At 40.7% G+C, this 18,810-nt stretch overlaps 2 protein-coding genes across 2 annotated transcripts; one reads left to right on the forward strand and one right to left on the reverse strand.

Annotated features, from left to right (window-relative positions):
- Window positions 1-1,598: 1,598 nt before the first annotated feature.
- Window positions 1,599-12,178, reverse strand: sona (SON DNA and RNA binding protein a). Its single transcript, XM_035174228.2, has 10 exons — window positions 12,010-12,178; window positions 9,811-9,900; window positions 9,335-9,542; window positions 8,916-8,992; window positions 6,981-8,786; window positions 6,241-6,637; window positions 5,462-5,979; window positions 4,744-5,231; window positions 4,510-4,602; window positions 1,599-3,718 (listed from the first exon to the last, which is right to left on the reverse strand). Exons 2-9 carry the CDS (start codon window positions 9,836-9,838, stop codon window positions 4,528-4,530), a joined length of 3,597 nt encoding a protein of 1,198 aa, XP_035030119.1. The 5' UTR covers window positions 9,839-9,900; window positions 12,010-12,178; the 3' UTR covers window positions 1,599-3,718; window positions 4,510-4,527.
- Window positions 12,179-13,124: 946 nt separating this feature from the next.
- Window positions 13,125-16,573, forward strand: ercc1 (excision repair cross-complementation group 1). The gene is made up of 9 exons (XM_035173686.2): window positions 13,125-13,279; window positions 13,481-13,915; window positions 14,398-14,501; window positions 14,660-14,759; window positions 15,180-15,256; window positions 15,595-15,694; window positions 15,910-15,981; window positions 16,133-16,201; window positions 16,282-16,573. Exons 1-9 carry the CDS (start codon window positions 13,220-13,222, stop codon window positions 16,342-16,344), a joined length of 1,080 nt encoding a protein of 359 aa, XP_035029577.2. The 5' UTR covers window positions 13,125-13,219; the 3' UTR covers window positions 16,345-16,573.
- The last annotated feature ends 2,237 nt before the right edge of the window (window positions 16,574-18,810 follow it).

The raw sequence follows: 18,810 nt of genomic DNA on the forward strand, positions 1-18,810 counted from the left end.
TGCATGTATGGATATGCATTTCTCTCCGAACTGATTTGAAGGGGAAATTTGTTAAGGGACCATTCAGAGTAAGACAAAAAAGCTTAAATTTGTCTCTCACCATCACAACAAGCAAACAAAATAAGAAGTCATGAAGGACTGTGATGTGATGAAATGACTGGAAGGAACAGTCTCTGGTGTTTGTTTCATTTGAAGAGGAAAACGAGCCACAGCACTGATCAGTCCAAAGCCCCTAATCCATGACTATGGTAATGATTGCATTTTTCATCTCAGTGTATGCCACAGTGAATTGTATTATCATACCCCATGAAGACCAAAGCAGAAAGTCCCACTGTGGTGGGGTTTTTTAACCTTTTTATCCAATGCGCTGAGCAAATCCACAGATTAAAGCCTTTTAAAGCTTTCTTCATGAAAACTGTGCTGGGTCGCTCCTCTTTACTGGACATCTGAGTCAGAATCAAAAAACAAAGCAAAAAACAAAGTGTCTAATATGTCAAAGCCTCTAACCTAATCCAATTACAAAGTTTCTCCTGTTCCTACACAAACTGCACACTGATGTGTTTTAATGCTCATTTTCTTAATAGAGGTTTAAAATGGCTTGTTTGCAATTTCACAGAGTTAATGTCTCTTGATTAAAGGCTTTGGAAATGAATTTACTCACTGATCTCCAGGATAAAAACACAGTGCAAAGAGAAAGTGCACCACTTGTTGGAGGATTTCATAACTGCAGGTGCTTAAAACATTTTTTAATGAAACTGCATTAAAATGATCAAAGCACAAAGGAAATGGCATGGGTATATCAGGGACTGCATTTCCCATAAAACATTCACATTAATACATATCTACTTTTATCTTTATCTTTGTCACACAGACAAACCAACAAAACAAACACATCAATAGAGGGGACGGAAAAACTTGGATCCGCCTACAATCCATATCTTTAACTAACTCATCCCTCTACACTCAGTACCTCCATAGTGAAAAAGCAAAAACTGAATTTTTGCAATTTTATTTTAAAGGAAAAGCTAAAATATCAACATAAGTTTTCAGTTTGCTATAGCACTCCCCATTTGTCTTGATCATCTTTGAGATGTTTCTACACCTTGAATTGAGCCCACCTGTGGTTAATTCAATTGAACAGACATGTCTCACTGTTGATAATGCATATAAGAGCAAATATCAAACCACGAGGTTTAAGGAACTGCGTTCAGTTTAGAGACAGGACTGTGTCCTGTCTCTAAACTGGGGAGGGTCTCAAAAGATTCTGCTACATTTAAAGTTCCCAGGAGAACAGTTTCTTAAATTGAAAAAGTGCGGAACAATCAGGATTCTCACTATAAAGCAGGGTGCCCTGCCAAACTAAACACTGAGGATGGAGAAACTTTCAGGACAGTCGTCACTGCAGATCATCAGACAGTTAAATGTATATGTATGAGATGAGGAGTTATAAGATATTAGAAAGACCTATAGAGAGCTCTTTAATTGCTTGTATCATCATATCCAATCATTTTAATGAACCTTAACTCTTTACTACCCTTATGAGAAGTGATGCTTCTTGAACCTGACAGGTGAACATATCACACAAGGACAACAATAAATACAGATCATTGAGATTTTTAATAACTGTAACACATTTATGTACAAAGCAAGCAATGTCCTATTGAACTGACTCCCTAAAAAAAAAAAAATCCTTTTTTTTGTCATTAAAACAGTTTTAAGATACCGCAGGGAATCAGTCCAACAATATTTGTGTTGCAGAGTCTGTATAGGTACAGTTTGACAAAGCCGTCACAGATCATCTTCCATGGTTAAAAAGCCCTGGTTATAGAAAAACGACATGGGAGGACGGATCCAGAAATATTTCCCCCTCTGATGAAGCTAAATGGTTGGAGTTATGGGGGGAAAAAAAACAGAAAAACACAATTTCCACAAAAGCACCAAGTTCGTCTTTGTCCTTCAGCTAACCAATGGGATGAAGGTTTACTGTGAAACATGGATCCTGTTTACTCAGCTCTAACGAATTACCTAGTGCAGGCCTGACAGTATCTACATGTAAAGAAGATATTAACTGTATCATTGGATTAAATGAAAAAGGCTTGTTGGGTTTTTCATACTACATTTTCTCTTCTCTAAGACAAATCCCAAATTTGCCGCCTGAATACAACGCTGCAAGATGATCAGATTTGCAAAAAAAAAAACTCGAGACAAAGAACCTGATTGTCTTGACATAAACACATTTAACAGCGTTACAACTCAGGAAATACTCAGGTTTCATCATTCACCCCTATAACCACAATCAGTAATTTGTCACCCCCTCCATTGTAGTAACATGTTTTCGTGTGTGCCTCTAAAAATGGCACCAGTGGAATTTATGTATTAATCAAGTAAACAGCCGAACCGACAAGGGTGTCTAAAGTGTACTTGATACCTGTTTCTAATGTCACGCAGTAAAACATAAAAAAATCTTCTAAACAAGTAATAATCACCTACATTAAGAGAATCAAGTTGCATTATCATCTTTTTGGGGAATATCAAAAACCTGGTGGATTTATACAATTTAATTCATAATTTTGATCTTAATCTGGATTTATACTAGGGTCAAGTGTTATGGTTGGCACAACCAGCAATTCTTTCGAACGTCACCTGCTCTGAACGTCAAACCCAGACAACAAATGTTTGACAGACTTAAGAAATATTTCTTCAAGTGTTAAATTGGCATCATGGTCTGACACTGATATACGACATGCCCTGTGCATCTTAAATAACATGTCTTCTGCAAAACCCAGGAGAATGCATGTCATGGTGGCAGATGAGAGATGAAACAACCTTTCAAATATACAGGAAACATGTTTCCACATCTGAGGAAATCCTAATAAAGCAAAGATGAAAGACCAGGTTAGAGTCAAAGATTTGCTCATTTAAAATATGGGTAAAATAATTCACACCCAGGGCAGAACTGAATTAGCTTTGTAAATGGATACAGTAATCTTTGAACTAAATTCCAAAACCTTATTTTTGCAGCCAATATATTCATTTATTCCCATCTATCACAATAATCAGCTCTGGCATCTGTTCCAGGACACATGTTGGCACTCTCTTGCCCTGGAGACCATGAAAACAACTCACGTGTGAGGATCAACCAAAACTTTGTCTACATTATTTATTAATAAAACCAGGGAGAAGAGGTAACCAAGGGAATACAGCAGAACAAGGGAAGCAATCTCCACTCAACACAATCCTTAGCATAAAATCATGAAAGTAAAACTAATTTAGAGAAACTAATCTTTTACAAAAAACACTTGAGCCACTAGTTAGTTTGGTTTGTTTCCTCTTCAGTCTTATCGACGACGACTGCTTGAGCAAGCAGCAACACTGAGGGGTTGGTGGTGAAAGTCAATATATACACACACTTTCACACACACTGTACAGTCATACAACTGTGCACACATGTCAGTGTATCCAGTTTTCTCAGTGGTATCACAGGTTACAGTCTGCCTGACTCACGCCCTCTCTCTCACACACAGAAAGAAACAGGGGAGCAGAGTGGGGCAGTGGCTGGTGCCGGTACTCCTACATTATAACTGTGACAACTACGGTGCTCTTCTTCTTCTTCCTGGTAGTTTATGACTCAGGTTATCCGGCTGACAAAGGAAACTGTGGATAGGGAAGTCCTCTTGAAAATATTTTTTTTTTACAATTTCCTTCAGTCCTTCGGAGGCTGTGTGCAGAGAAAAGTCAAAGTTTTAACAGTTTGCCTGTTTATATAGTAAATAGAGACAAAATAGACAATAAATATGTACAGAAAAACAGGCTTCATAACTACAGCAGGACTAAATGATATAGAGAGGAACACTTTAGTGCAGTGAGAGATTAGAGTGTATAAAGATGGACGACACATCTCCACTCCCTCCCACTATCCAGAAATAAAGCCAGAAATATCCTGGTTACGAAAGCTGCCATCTTGCAAATTGGGAGCCAGCCTGAACAATAGCGATCAGGGGAGGAAGCCCCGGTAGTGAGGTCCTGGCGATAACACATACTCGACCAATTGTGAGTCTGTCTCGGCTGTCAATCATGACGACTCACCCAGTCTTTACAACATCAAATAACCAATTCAAATTACAAAACCAATTCAGTCCTGGACATACATCAGTGTAATAAGACGTGCCTACAATGACAGAAACCTTCTTTGTGAAAATATTATTTCACATGTACTTTGACTTATTAGTTTGAAGTTGGGTACATGACCTATACTGCAGCCAACTTTACTTTAAGTTAGCCCATAAAATCACCAGTGGACCAACAAGTCAGTATTGTTCATAAAAATATAAATGAAAACTGGAGTGGGTAAAAAAATAAAAAATAAACTCCCTCAGGTATAGGATTCAATTGATCATAAATAGAAATAATGAAGGAAGTAGGGGAAGGGGACAAGGGGGGTGCCAAGTAATAAAACACGAATATAAAGATATACAATGAAAAGGAAGACAAATAGATTGAAATTTTTACCATGAAGACCTGGCGATTCTAGCTTTCATCATCTGAGACATGAGGTTTAGCAATGGCCATCTCCTCCTTACTATTTGCAATCATCTTGCATTTCTACAAAAACACAGAAAACACATCAGTTAGGACATGCACAGATACTATATGCATTTATACATCCTTACACTACTCACTAATCGTTCAGTCCCTCACAAAAAAAACTGTTAAACAAAAATGACAACTTTAGCCCCCTTTTACCTCAGTAAGCTCCTTGATGGTGTGAATGTTAGCCTGCTGCGTGACCTTCCTCTTTGCTTCCTCAATGTGGTCCAGGTTAAGAGTTGGCGTTGGAGGAGCGAGGCATGGTGGAGGCTTGTTAGTAATGGTAGGAAGTGGGGCAAGGGGAGGCATGGCCGCCAGTGCACCCATGTTGGTCAAGGCAGCTGTCATAGTTGCTGCCGTCATACTCGCCATAGCAGCACTCATGGTGATGTTTGACATGTTGGGCATTCCCGGGATATTGCCTAAGCCCAATGGACCCATGTTAGACATATTCTGCATGTTGGCCATCCCCATGCCCATTGGAAGCGGTAAAGGTAGAGGTAAGGAGAGGGGGGTAGGAGATGGAGTGGGTAGAGGGAGCTGGAGAATGGCTTTTGGCCGAAGACTCTCAGGAATGGGAACCCCCGCCTTAGCACACATGGCAGCAGCGTTAGCCTTGGCTATCTCCAGCAGCTGGTCCTTATCTGAGGAAAGGGATTGTAGAAGAGATACATGGAAGAGGGGTAATGTAAAAAGGGAGAAAAATAAGGCAATATTAAGCATTAGAGTAGTTGAAAACTAAGACTATAGAAATCTATTAAACAAAATCACGCACAACTGTTACATAAGTATTCCTAAAAGATATAGAATCACAATTGGTAAGAGTTTATTGTATTAAATGCGATTGTCATTGGTTATCATCTAATTGTTTTACCCAGTTCAGTGAGCCTTGGAGGAGTCTTGCTGGTGCTGCGACGTGTCCGGGACCCTGAGCGACGTTGTTTCCGAAGAATAAGAACTGGAGAGTGGCTAGGTTCCCTCTTCCATCTGTCCCGTCTATCAAACGAACGACTACGAAACACTGGACGCCTCCCTCGACCCCTCGATCTAGACCTGCGTCTGCGATCAGAGGAACGAGACCGAGAGCGCCTGCTTCTGTCTATTGACCTAGACCTTTTCCTTCGGCCTATGGAGCGGCTCTTTGATCGCTTGTTCCTGTCTGGGGACTTGGACCTCCTCCTCCCTCGAGCATTGGGTGATCGGGATCGCCTCTTGCGGGCTGGACTGCGAGACTTGGACCGACGGGTTTTGTTTCGCAACTTCGAGCCTGATTGCTTACGGCGTGCGGCGGAGCGGGAGCGTGACCGCCGCCGCCGGGCGGGAGATTTAGACCTTCGTTTCTTCCTGTCTGAAGGAGAAACAGATTGTCTTTTCTTCAATGGAGACTTGGACCTGAGGAAAGATGAATGATAAGACTGATGAATACCTGTACACAACACAGCAACTTAATAGAGCAGTTAGACACAGGCAGAACGTGTCAGATTTCTTAACATTGGCTCCGGCAATAAGATAACTTTGAGATCAACTTCATGAGTTCTTTAACAGCTACTACCTTTAAGACGATTAAGTAATTTAATTATTGCTCTTTAAGGGACCCATTGCATCCCTGATTAAGGATGTAGGATGGGTGCAAACACAGACTAACACACTAACCTGGATGGCTTCCTTTTGGATTTAGACTTGGATGTTGATCGTCGAGGGGATGAGGTTGAGCGTGAAAGTTTCCTTCGGCCGATAGGTGACGGTGACTTTGACAACTGTTTCTTCTGCACTTCAGGAGAGACTGAAACTGAGGAGCTTCTCTGGCATTTAGATGTAATTTTAACTGGAGAGGTAGAATCCCGTTCTTCATCAGAGCCTTCGGAACAATCTGACCCACCTGGGTTAGGCTCTTGGGAACCAGACCTGGAACCATCTTTTTCGTTGGATGAGCTGGTGCGTTCCTTCTGCACCACGTCGTTGTTAGGAGCAAGCTGCTCCTGCAATTTATCTGAGGAGCTTCCCGCTTGGGGGCTGGCGGCAGCTACCGAGGGCACAGGTTTCCAACCACCTGCATGGTACATGTTAAGGGATTTTGCACAAAGACATGTTAGGACTTTTTAATAAAACAAACTTGAATGTATCCACAACAATTCACTAATATATTACTATATCACCAATATTCCCCACTTAGCAAACATCACCAAAATGAACATTGACTAACAATTGTAATCAGTTTGAAGGAATAAATGGAAGAGTATATCTAACGATTAACAGTGTTGATGCATGAGGTAGGATTCACTTTTGCAATTATATGAAGACTTATTAAATGTGCAGATAGTGCAACTATAGAAACAAAATCGATTAAGTAAATATAGTTTGCATAAAAATATAGGAATGAAAAAACTCTTGACCTGTTGTTACTGAAAGTCCTTCACTTTCTGCTGCTGTCTCCTCTGCCTTAGGAGAAGGAATCTTTACTTTTACAGGAGAGGAAGATGGTGATCTGGCTGGCGAGGAGCTGTCAGACTGCTCACCACTTGATTCAGACCTAGACCTGGATCTCTTCAAGTCGGCAGGGATAGATTGGGATTTTGACCTTCTCGCAATCTTCTCGGGAGATTTTGACCTCTTCTTGCCAGGTAGTGGCGAGCGAGACTTTGACCGGTGCCTTCGAGACAAAGAGCGGGATTTGGAGCGTTTTCCAGACCTAGGAGAACGCTTTCTGACCGGTGACCTGGATTTTGACCTCTTTCGGGAGGGAGGGGTTCTAGATTTGGTCCATTTGCGGGGACTTCTGGATCTGGAGCGTCGGCCACGCTTAGAGACTACAATGGAACGTGATCGAGACCGCCTGCTCTTGCGGATTGACCGGGAGCGGGAGTGACGGGATCTTGGGGGTGGTGACCTCCTACGTCGAGACAAGGATCGACTCTTTGAACGCCTGCCTCCTGCACGTCTTGCTGGTGTCCGTGACCTGGAGCGACGAGCAGGCCGTTTAGATCTAGAGCGGGAGCGACGTGTTCGATTGATGGAGCGTGACCCTGAACGCCTGCCACCTGCACCTCCTCTTCTGGGTGAGCGAGTCCTGGAGCGCCTAGTGCCTCCACGGGAACGTGACTCTGACCTTCGGTTTCTTCTTGGAGACCGAGATATAGAGGGGGACCTGCGCCCACCACGTTTAGGGGATCGCGAAACCTTTCTCTTTGGAAAGGGGGAACTCCGGCGTCGCTTTGGGGAAGTAGATGAGGAATTTCTACGACGTTTAGGGGACTTGGACTTTCTTGGAGATTTTAACACCTTCTTCTTGGGGGTGAGGGAGCGAGAGGTGGACCGGGATTGACAGCTTGCTCCCTTTGGAGATTTGGGCAATGGGGAGGGGGACTTCCTTTGAGATTTAGGGGACTGGGAGCGGGACATCTGCCGACTCATTAAAGGAGTTGTAGACTGTTTTCCCTTCGAGGTTGACCTAGAATTGGATCTTGACTCTTCTTTAATTGTTGTTGCTGTTTGACCACCAGACGGCTGCCTACTGGGACTAGGTGTTGGTGAGTGACTAGGACTTGACCCAGATCTCTTTCTGTTTATTCCTCTGGAAGGGGTAGGAGACCTGGACCTTGATCCATCGTGTTCCTTTACCGTTGCCCTCTGAACCAAACTGGCCTGATCTTTCAGGCCTGGGTCATCTCTTGGGGTAGCGCCTTCCTGTTTTGGGATGATGTCAGGCAGTTCCTGGGCATGGCTGAATGTACCGTCTCCATGACTAACTTCTGTCTTAACCCGAACTGTCGCCGTCTGTGTTATCTCAACCTGCCCAGCAGATGGCGACATATCCTTTTCAGATCCGTTGGTGTTGCTGTCCTTCCCTCCAGTTGGGGACATATCCATATTTGTAATCTCCTCTTTCTTCACTCCAAGTATTTCAGGTTTCTGCATGAGCATGGGAACTCCTGTCTCCTCCCCTCGTTTGTTTTTTGAACCCAGTTTGGAAAATGGTTCTTGCAGGTCAGATGCTGCAGCTGGAGAGTATTTGGCATCACCAGCTCCTTTGCCTCCTTCACCTTCAGACTCTGAACCTGTAGCTGAGCTGCTTTCAGATGGGGAGTGCGATGGTGATTTCTTTTCTTGCTTTTCATCTTTCTTCCTCTTCTTTTTCTTCTTCTTGGCTGCATGTCTTTTGTGTTTTTTGGATTTTGTATCTCCCTCTGTATCCACACGATCTGAGAGAAGAAATGATTTGGGATATATATATACATACATACATACATATACATATACATATACACACATCAAATACAAAAGAGAATTAACCCTGCACTTTATAGGGGAAGTGTTTTTGGATCACCTACCTGTAATCACATTCCTTTTACTCTCCTCCTTCAGCCCAGCAGGGTCTCCAGCTCCTGTAGTTTGGGCCAGTCTGGCACTAAAAACACAAGATATTAAATTTAAGTGCCAAATACTAACAAAGCACACATTGGCCACCATTTAAATTTGGGTACGTTACAGAATCTTACTCAAGTAAGCGAAAAATTCACTCTACAGCTCATTATGGCATTTCACAGACATCTACATTGGATGACGTAATAAAAACTGATTACATAAAGTTTGAGAGATGTGAAATTTTGATAAATTCACCGTTCATATATCAATTTTAGTGAAATCAGTTGAATCTTGTAAAATAACAGAAAAATGCTTAATTTTGGCATCAATACATCTCTCAAACAGTATTTTGGTTTACTCATGGTGCTGGTAATTTTAAGCTGACCTGGCTCTGGTGGTCCGAACAGGTTTCGATTGAGGTGGTGATTCTACATCGGACTCAGCACCAGATTCTGAACTGCTCTCCTTATCACCCTTCCTCTTCCGCTTCTTCTTCTTGCTTTTGTGTTTTCTGTGCTTCTTGTTTTTCTTATGGGGTGGCTCATTCCCTTCCTTCGCATTTATGTCATCTTTCTCAGGTGCCTCATCCTCACCTGCACAGGAAAACGGTATTTCTGATTACTTGGCAAATCCATGACATGAGCAATGATGCACAGTGTAGGTTATTTCAAAAATAGAGCATGAGTTGTGAAAGAGGAAAAAAAACAACTGTCAAAATCATTCAAATTATCCTTTATGTGTTTTAAATAGTTTCTGGACACCAATGGACTTTTATGGTTCAGTGGCAATGCAGCAAAAGAAACTGTCAAATTGGATTAGAATTTTAATGACAGATGATTTTGTGAGTTATCCACCACTCACCTAATGGGATGTCCACTGCACATTCCATTGTGCCGCTGTCTTGTTCAAGACCCTCTGAATGTCACTGGTTTGCTGCTCCCTCACTCAACACTGGGGGGGAAACAGAGGCATTGGAACTCAAATCAGTAAAAAGTTTAGCACAAACAAATGAAGTACTGTATATTTAAAAACCATGCTTCAACAAAATGTTAAATAGCCACGTCTTGATCAATGACAACTAAAAACATTTCCTGAAATTATAAGTACGGATGGGCCCTAAAATACAAAAATTGTTACCCCATTCACCTGGAGCAAAATAGCTGTGCAGTCATACTTTCATCAGTATCTGAATGTCATTAAATTCATTATCCATAAGTAGCAGAAAAAATATTACACTGTATAACCAAAAGGACAGCTACTAACTACCAAATTGAAATGAAGCTGCATCAACACTTCTCTAAAAACAGTTTCATCAATAACCTGAATAACAGTAGACATGTCTGCTGTATTCTGTATATGACCCCTCTCTGATTAAAACCAAAGAAGCAACTTGCAGGATTAGGATTGGAGCTCATCTCTTTCAAATATGCCTCAACGAGGCACAGAAAATTCAAAATTAGGTAAAAATAAACCAGCGTACTCTGGCAAAACAGCTCTCATTCATTTTTACTACTCTAAATTAAAAACAGAGTCATGCACTGTAGTGATAGCAGAAGAACACCTTCTGGCCAGATTGTTTGTAGACTCTGGGCACAAAAAAACCCCCCCATAACTCTACAGCATATCATAGCTGATGAGAATACTGAGAGGATAACAAGAGTAAATGATTACCTTTCACTTTTAAACTCTGTAAACACTATATACACACAGTTTCCTGTACACAATAATAATTATTCAAATGATGTGAGCAGTGGCATCCTGATTATCAGACGGAACAGAACTGCTGCATGTATCCAACGCTTCCATAGACAAAATGCACTGATTGAGAATATTGATTGAGGGTTGTAATAAACTCAAAAAGCTGCAACCACTTAAATACAGGAGCAGTGGTCGTATTTGCCATTAAGCATCAATACAAACATTTAAAACAGACCCTCTCTAACCTAAACAAGGTTGAAGTTTCTCTTTCACAATGAGACTGGATTTCTGATGCAAAAAATACCGCATTAATCAAATTTATAAATATCTAATTGTAAAGCTTGGTAACGATTCCATTGAAGACTTCAATAAAGGCTTACTCCAAAAACTCATTCTGAACTTGCTATTCACGCAAAACACAACTTAGCCTTTCGACATTTTTACACGAACATACCGATCTGATGAGATTTAGCTATAAGCCAACGAGGCCTGTGCTTGACTAAAGAGAGTAAGTCGTCCTGATATCATAAAAGTTTGAACACGATCAACACTAGCCATGCCACCATTAACACGTGAGGAGCACTAACACAGGCAATGAAGCCACAGTCTCAAACACTACAGAAAACACCCATAGGCTATATTGGCTGAAACCATTCCCTTACTACAGTTATAGTTACTAACAATAGTTACTCCAGACAATGAAAAACAACGATACTAAGAATTTAAGTTACCTACACCCAACACATTCAATGGACATTGCCGTTTCGGGTTCATGCTAAAGCTAACCGTCGTAAGGTATGGCTGCCAACATGTTATTTTAAATTTAATGTGGGTTAATACAGTTAAGCCCTCTGCAGCCGATACATTATTTACCATGTAATTACACGAGGACACGTTTTTTACAAGTGGGCTAAGGGGGGGAAAAGAGAATAAACTAAAACGGAATCAAAGTTTATTCGTTGCCACGTTAGATAACAGCAAACACTGCCGGGCCTGCACTACCGCAGCTAACTTTAACACCATTATCACATATCAAAGCACAAATCACTAGCTAGCTAACATTAGCTCAGGTTAATATAACAGAGACTTTATGGTTTATCTGGAGAACCGATTCATTTAAGGGTCCGACACGTTTACCGGTTACACAACGCAGACGCTATCAAAGCTGCACATGTAGCCTGCACGCCGCGGCCTCAGCGGCGCCTCGCCGCCACCTCGTTCCGCTAACATGTTACCGCTCGCTAAGATAGCACGCTGCTAGCCATTCAACTAGCTAGTTTGCTAAGATATTTAGCGGCTACTTCTCTCATGAAAGCAGCGTCGTTCGCTCGTCAAAGCCGTCGGTCTACAGCGCGAAATTACCTCGTGTGTGTTGGTCGGCAGTTCCTTTGTAGAAAATACCAGTTGACCGCGGTCCTGAAAATGTGCGGGACCAAACAATCGCTGAATGTGCTATCCGACAACGTCCGCGAACTTACTGGTCCGCCATGATGGGGAAAGGTTTCCCGACATGCTGCGCGGTTCCAATGGCGGCGTTACGGTCTCCTAGGCAACTCCACACCGCGGGATCCATCAGATCTGCACTTTGTTGTTTTTGTCTTGATGTTCATTATCCCATGTTTATTTCATCCAGTGTATACGTGTCAGGATAGGAGCTTGTTATAATATAATATATATCATACAAATAAACAAACTCGTCGCTGAACGATCTGACCGCATGTTGAAAGTTCACTTGTATTCACTTCAGTCACCACATTAAAGTTTGTCTGCGTGGTTAAAATGTGTTTGATTTGGTTAAAGAGATGATTCAGGGATTGGATGTTTTCATTTTTAACTATACAGTTTATTTTCCGCCAGGGAGATCTAGATGGGCAACAATGAAATAAAACTAAAGTTTAATAATGTAAGAATGTAACCAGGGACAGACACAAAACTGACAAAAACGAATTAAACATGCCAACATGCACAGTTTACAACTTTGTTACATAAACTGATTCTTGTCTATTTCTAAATCAGGTGACATTAATTATGTTGGGCTTTGGCTTGAGTGAGCTTTTAGAAAATTAATATCATAGACAGTACAGACACATGTACATATACACATGTGTATATATATTAGTGATCATTGTATCAGTATCCCAGCGGATAGTAACATCAGAAAAAAGTAGCATGAGACGATTGAAAAGTACCAAGGGCTGAAAGAACAACTAGAACAGATGTGAAAGGTGAAATGCAATGTGATCCCTGTGATAGTAGGAGCATTAGGGGCTGTAACCCCATAAGTACATACACACACTGTATATAACATATTGTAAATAGATAGATAGATAGATAGATAGATAAATAGATAGATAGATAGATAGATAGATAGATAGATAGATAGATAGATAGATAGATAGATAGATAGACTTAGACTATATACAGTTTATTGTACAAATTTAAGGGGACGCTTTTATTCTGAAGGAGGTAGACCGGAAGTGTCATTGTTGCTATTCCTGTCAGACGATATTGAGCAGTAGTATTTCTAGTCTGTGCTACTTTTTATTTGAAAAGTCTTTATCAGTTTACAGACATGAGTAAAAGGTTCAACATCAACCTGGAAGATTCAGCTTTCACCAAAGAAAGAACACCGGTCTGTATTTTGCCAGAATCTTAACTCTTAACTTCGTGCGGCTAATAGTTAGCAGGCTAACCGACTAACGTCACCTTCAAATTCAAATGTCTGAATTATGTCAGCTTAGCAACACAACGCTTTGGTCAGGAAAGTTTGCTATAAACATACCCGATTTTATTTATAATCCTCAGACCAGCTCTTCGTCTAACTGTTTTTCAGCCAAAGCCGCAGTTTGTGTCTTCATCGAAAGGAGCTGTCTCCTCAGCCTCCTCTGCATCTCCAGCTGAGTCTGCTCCAGAGTCAGTGGACCAGCCCATGTCTTATGCTGAATACATCGTCCAGAGTAAAAGCACCGTGGCTCCTCAGAGAGAGAACATCTTCAAAGGTCCCGGGACTGACGGTGCTGGAGTCCCCAGTGTGAAACAAACCCGGCCTGGTTCAGTATCTTCTGCCACTGGAGGGTGTGAAACCGGTCAGGATCAGGACTGTTCTAAAGTGACTGAAGGTGGATCTGAGGTGCTTCGGGGGACTGAGGAGACACAGGCGGTTTGCACAGACCCAAAAGAGGGAAACTGTCCAAGGTCAGATGCGAGCCTCAGCCTGGGTCCTAAACCAGTGGGGACAGGGAGCAGCATTATTGTCAGTTCTCGACAGGTAATCCTCAGGGTTTTTCAATCAGGCAACAACAGATGTAGGATTTACAAAAACACTGGGCATGTAGCCTTGATCAAAACTTTCTTATGAGTCGGTGTGGATATTGTCATGATAAATGTTCAATCTTTATTTCTTAAAGACTTAAGACTTAAAGATCTTTGCTTCTGAGGGAAAGTTGAAGAAATCAGACAATTGATTGTGGTTTTAAACTCTTCTTTGCGGGCAGGAACTTACAACAAAACACTCGTTGAAAAGCGAAACATTTCATAACTTTGAGGTAGAACATTCTAAACAATTATGTGTTATACCTCCTGACTGTGCTTGCTCATCAACAGTAAATAGTAATTCGCCACACCTGACACTTCCAATGGAGAGGCAGACTCGTATGTTTGATCTGGAAAGAAGTGTTTTCTGGCTTGTTAGTTGTTGTGCAAAATGGTACGTATCACATCACATCTTTTTTTTTTTTTACATTCATACAGAGAGGAAATCCCATTCTGAAGTTTGTGCGGAGTGTTCCGTGGGAGTTTGGAGATGTCGTACCAGACTATGTGTTGGGCCATACGGCGTGTGCTCTCTTCCTTAGGTGAGGTTTTGTTCTGGAAGAATAGTGTGTGAGATCAAGAAGATGTGTTTGAATGTACACAAGAGGAGTAAACAGTTTGTTTTGTTAATGTTTAATCGTGTTTCTTTCTTTTGTGTTGCCTGTTTGGTTTTGATGTTGGTTTCTGGGCTGACTTGAAGTCTGAGGTATCACAACCTCAACCCAAACTATATACACGACCGTTTGAAGCTGCTTGGACAGACTTTCACCCTGCGAGTTTTACTGGTGCAAGTAGATATAGTAAGCAAAAACATGTTTTGTAAATACATCCAGGCTATGTTTTTAGCTAATATAGCTGTTTATTTGATAGGTGTTGTTTTCCACTACAGTAAGTTTTGACATGTAATTATGGGATGTTCAGCTATGTTATTTTTTACTCAGTTGAAAAGCCTCTAGAAAACAATAAATACAGGCTGTAATGTCAGCCTCCCATTCTGAACTCTTGTATATCTCATACCTTGCCTAAATTTAATCAGCTCTACTATTTAAAGTGTGCCATGTAGCTGGAGGCTGTTTCACGTCTGCATTTAGGTAAATATTATTGGATGACAGATATGCTGTATACATACTTAAGAAATATTTGGTTCAAAAAACCTACAGCTCCATGTTCCATTTATGAAGCTTAAAGAATTAATTTTTCTCACTGGTTTATGATCACAGAAAGATCCTCATCATGCATTGAAGGAGCTGGCTCGCATCTGCATCATGGCTGACTGCACTCTCATCTTAGCTTGGAGGTAAGACCAGCAACAGATTGCCAAGAAGACAGATCCATTTTTTTTTCAGAAACACAGACAGAAAAGAGCGAGCTTGGAAACGGCTTCGAATACATTAACTTTGTGAATTGGGAATGACACTGAAAGTTTTTTATTTATTATGTAATACAGGTTTGTTATTTGTAGTTTCTGTCTTTCATACTTCAGCAGTCTTAAATTAAATATGCTCATTCTGACCATAATCAACACATGGAGAAACACTCGCAAACCTAACTCTAGCATGTTTTATTTTTTCTGTTAGTAATCTAGCATTATGGCTGGCCAAAAGAACAATTCAAATATTTGTGTTGATTTAACAGTCCGGAGGAGGCAGGACGTTACCTAGAAACATATAAGTCTTATGAAAAGAAACCAGCAGACCTACTGAAGGAGCAAGTTGAAAAGGACTATCTGTCAAAGGTAGGCAAATTCATCCAAAGATTTAAGCATCCGAAACTACTTCTAATGTGATCCTTTTGCCACTTCAGAAAAAAACATATGAGACATTTGTATGTGATCTGACTTAATATGACGCTGTCACATTGAAATTCTGATTAAAATAAACTGCCAAAGTCATGCAGAGTTTTTCCATCTCTGAACAATGTGATGCTGATTGGATTTGATGTTTTTTAAAGGTTACAGATTGCTTGACCACTGTCAAGTCTATAAACAAGACCGATGCCATTACCTTACTGTCCACTTTTTCGGTGAGTATTACTGAACAGAAAACAGTATTTTTTCATCCAGTAGCTGCTCTGTACGGCAAAGATTATTGTAATAATTATTTCTGATCACTGTACCCCTCCACACACACATTGAGTGATATGTGATCTCCTTTTATTTCTTGTTTTTAAACAGTCCATAGAAGGAATCATCAGTGCATCTAAGGAAGACCTGGTTCTCTGTCCAGGCCTCGGACCACAAAAGGTACATTAAAGCACATAAGCAAGATATAACTGTGCGGAGGATAGATGGAACATTTGTTCAATTCATATTTCTGCTCACAGGCAAGACGACTCTACGACGTGCTGCACAAGCCCTTCCTCAAGTCCAAAACAAAAGACACCTGAAACTTCCCACCAACAACATCAGACATGAGTTGGTCATCACCTTGGACTTCACTGAATACTACCAACTGAGAATCAAGGATTTAAAATGTGAACTGTTCACAGGGCGTCACAACACGGTTTCACTGTGTGAAAAGTGTTTTTGGAGTTTTGGTGTGCTGTAGTTGGTTTAATGTTGAATGAATTTTATGGAAATAATGAAAATAAATGTTTTGTATATTTTTATACTTTATATTGTGCCTTAATTCTTTGTTACTTAATTAATTGAATATACTTAACACAAAACAAAAATAAGTAATAAAAAAAATAAAATGTGCCCAACCAATCCAGAGTTAGTCTCAGCTGTCAATCATGTTCACCCCAAAGTCAAATAACTAACTTGAATGACACTCAGTAGAGCGTATAACACAAAGGTCTTCCCTGACCCATACCGCATTCTTCCACCAGGTTTCATGGTAATCTGTCCAGTAGATTTAGTGTAATCCTCTAGCAAACAAATGAAAAAACTGATGGGTGAAGACCAAGACAGTTTGGCTTCCCTTCAGGGAGCTGTCCTGTCATCCATCTTTATATATATTCTATGGTCTAGACAGTACTGACTATGGTAGTGACACCAAGACATAAATCTGACTAGAGTCAGGAAATCCATCACAATAACCATCTTCTCTCAAAGTTATATTTGCTAGAAAATGCAATGAAACAAAAATAGACATAAATCAAAATGCAAGAAGCTGTTCAGCTACTCAGCTTTATATGTCTGCATTTCTTTGAACGCACCACTCATAAAGACACAGGACAGACACAGGACAGACACAGGACCACCTGTATTACAAAGAGGAAATTGGTGATTGTTAACTTGGATCCCGTTAGTTGTTAGGGTTAGGGGGTCAATTTTTTTCTCATAATGCAGAAGCTTCACTTGGAGATGTTGTCAGACAAGAGATGTACTGAAACATATGGGCAGGTTCTTCTTGTCCCTCTGAGGAAGATAAGTGACTGTGTAAATAGATTTAGGTCCCCACAACATAAGTAATAACTTGACAACACAAACAAACACACACACACACACACCAGACTGCATGCCGTTAAAAGTTTTTTGCAAGTTTGGACATTTCTGTCAAGGTATAATTTTTTCCATCTGGTTAAACAGTTTCTTTAATTTTTGTATTTGTAATATTTTCCCCCATCATGTGTCTTTCCAATGGACTGTGTAAACATGGATGAATTATAAGACAATGGGTACCTGTGTACAAAAAGATGAAAGTTGCTCTGGCCGACCTGTATAGGAGCAAGAGCTACGGCGACTTCATTTTGATTCTCTTATTGGTTGTTGACTTGTCTCATTGTGGATTTGTTGTCTCTCTTTATGGCAGTTGTGTGCATCTTTAGGGTCATTGTGGATCTTTTTGTTGTCACTTTGAGTCCATTTGTAGTCGTTCCATTGACTTCCCAATGAAAAAACAGCCCACTTTATTGGCCCAGGGACTCCTGACTATGTGACTCTTTGTGCACCTGGGCCTGTGCCCTGTAGGCCCATTCAGTAATCTGCTCATGCATAGAAGTATATAAATATAAATTACCATCCAAATATCACGAGAATGCGCATGGGTCAATCATCGTTACCATAAACAACAGATAGTGTTGTAAGCTTGCAAGTTTTCTAACTGACAACGTCATTTTGAGTTATAATAGACAGGAAATCTGGTAAATCAGAGGAACAGAATCTCTGTGTGATATACTAAATTACTGTTTACTCATAGGTCAGATATAATGTGTACTGAACATAAGTGAATCTATGCTCCCATCTGCTGGATAGAGGGTGTTACTACATGGTATGAACAGCATGTTATGGTTTATACTCACTCTCTTGATTTGTCTAAATATTACATGAAATATTATAATGGTTCTCGTACACATTTTTCGTGATGTTTTTGGTAAAAACACATGTTGCAATACAAAATACACACAATACAATTCTCACAGCATGTACATCACTCTAATATCATACCCACTTCTTGTTATTTTTAAACATGAATCACTCATTATTGTCGCTTCAAAATCACTGCTCCCTGTGACGCCATCTACCCGGACACTCTGCAAGTCAGTTACCTGGAGGTACTGTGTCTGTGTGTGTGGTTTTTTTCTATATTCAAAAAGGATCCACCCCATACACCTTGGATTCCGTAACCAAAGGAATGTGCTTTCATTTCTCAGGAATTCGAGGGTCAGTTTCAGTTCTGTGTGGAGAAGCCTGGAGTTTTCCATGGTACACTGTTCATTTCGAGAGCCTGGAGACAGGAGGTGCAACAGTAGAGCTAAACACTGGACCGGACTCAGAGAATAACACACACAAACTTCCCTCAGCACTTCCTCTCTCTGTCATGCTGTTACAACATGGAAAATAGTTTATTCACTTACAGCCATTTCTAACAGCAAACTCACATAATTCAAATTAACAAAATTAGTGAG

Source organism: Hippoglossus stenolepis, chromosome 13 (genome assembly GCF_022539355.2).
Source record: "Hippoglossus stenolepis isolate QCI-W04-F060 chromosome 13, HSTE1.2, whole genome shotgun sequence".
NCBI lineage: Eukaryota > Metazoa > Chordata > Actinopteri > Pleuronectiformes > Pleuronectidae > Hippoglossus > Hippoglossus stenolepis.

Coding starts and splice junctions, on each gene's coding strand:
- sona (XM_035174228.2), bottom strand. CDS start 9,838: ATGGAATGTGCAGTGGACATCCCATTAG. Junction 9,543..9,810: donor TGCAGTGGACATCCCATTAG/GTGAGTGGTGGA, acceptor TTTCCTGTGCAG/GTGAGGATGAGGCACCTGAG. Junction 4,603..4,743: donor CCATCAAGGAGCTTACTGAG/GTAAAAGGGGGC, acceptor GTGTTTTTGTAG/AAATGCAAGATGATTGCAAA.
- ercc1 (XM_035173686.2), top strand. CDS start 13,220: ATGAGTAAAAGGTTCAACATCAACCTGGAAGATTCAGCTTTCACCAAA. Junction 14,502..14,659: donor GCGTGTGCTCTCTTCCTTAG/GTGAGGTTTTGT, acceptor GCTGACTTGAAG/TCTGAGGTATCACAACCTCA. Junction 14,760..15,179: donor TACTGGTGCAAGTAGATATA/GTAAGCAAAAAC, acceptor TTATGATCACAG/AAAGATCCTCATCATGCATT.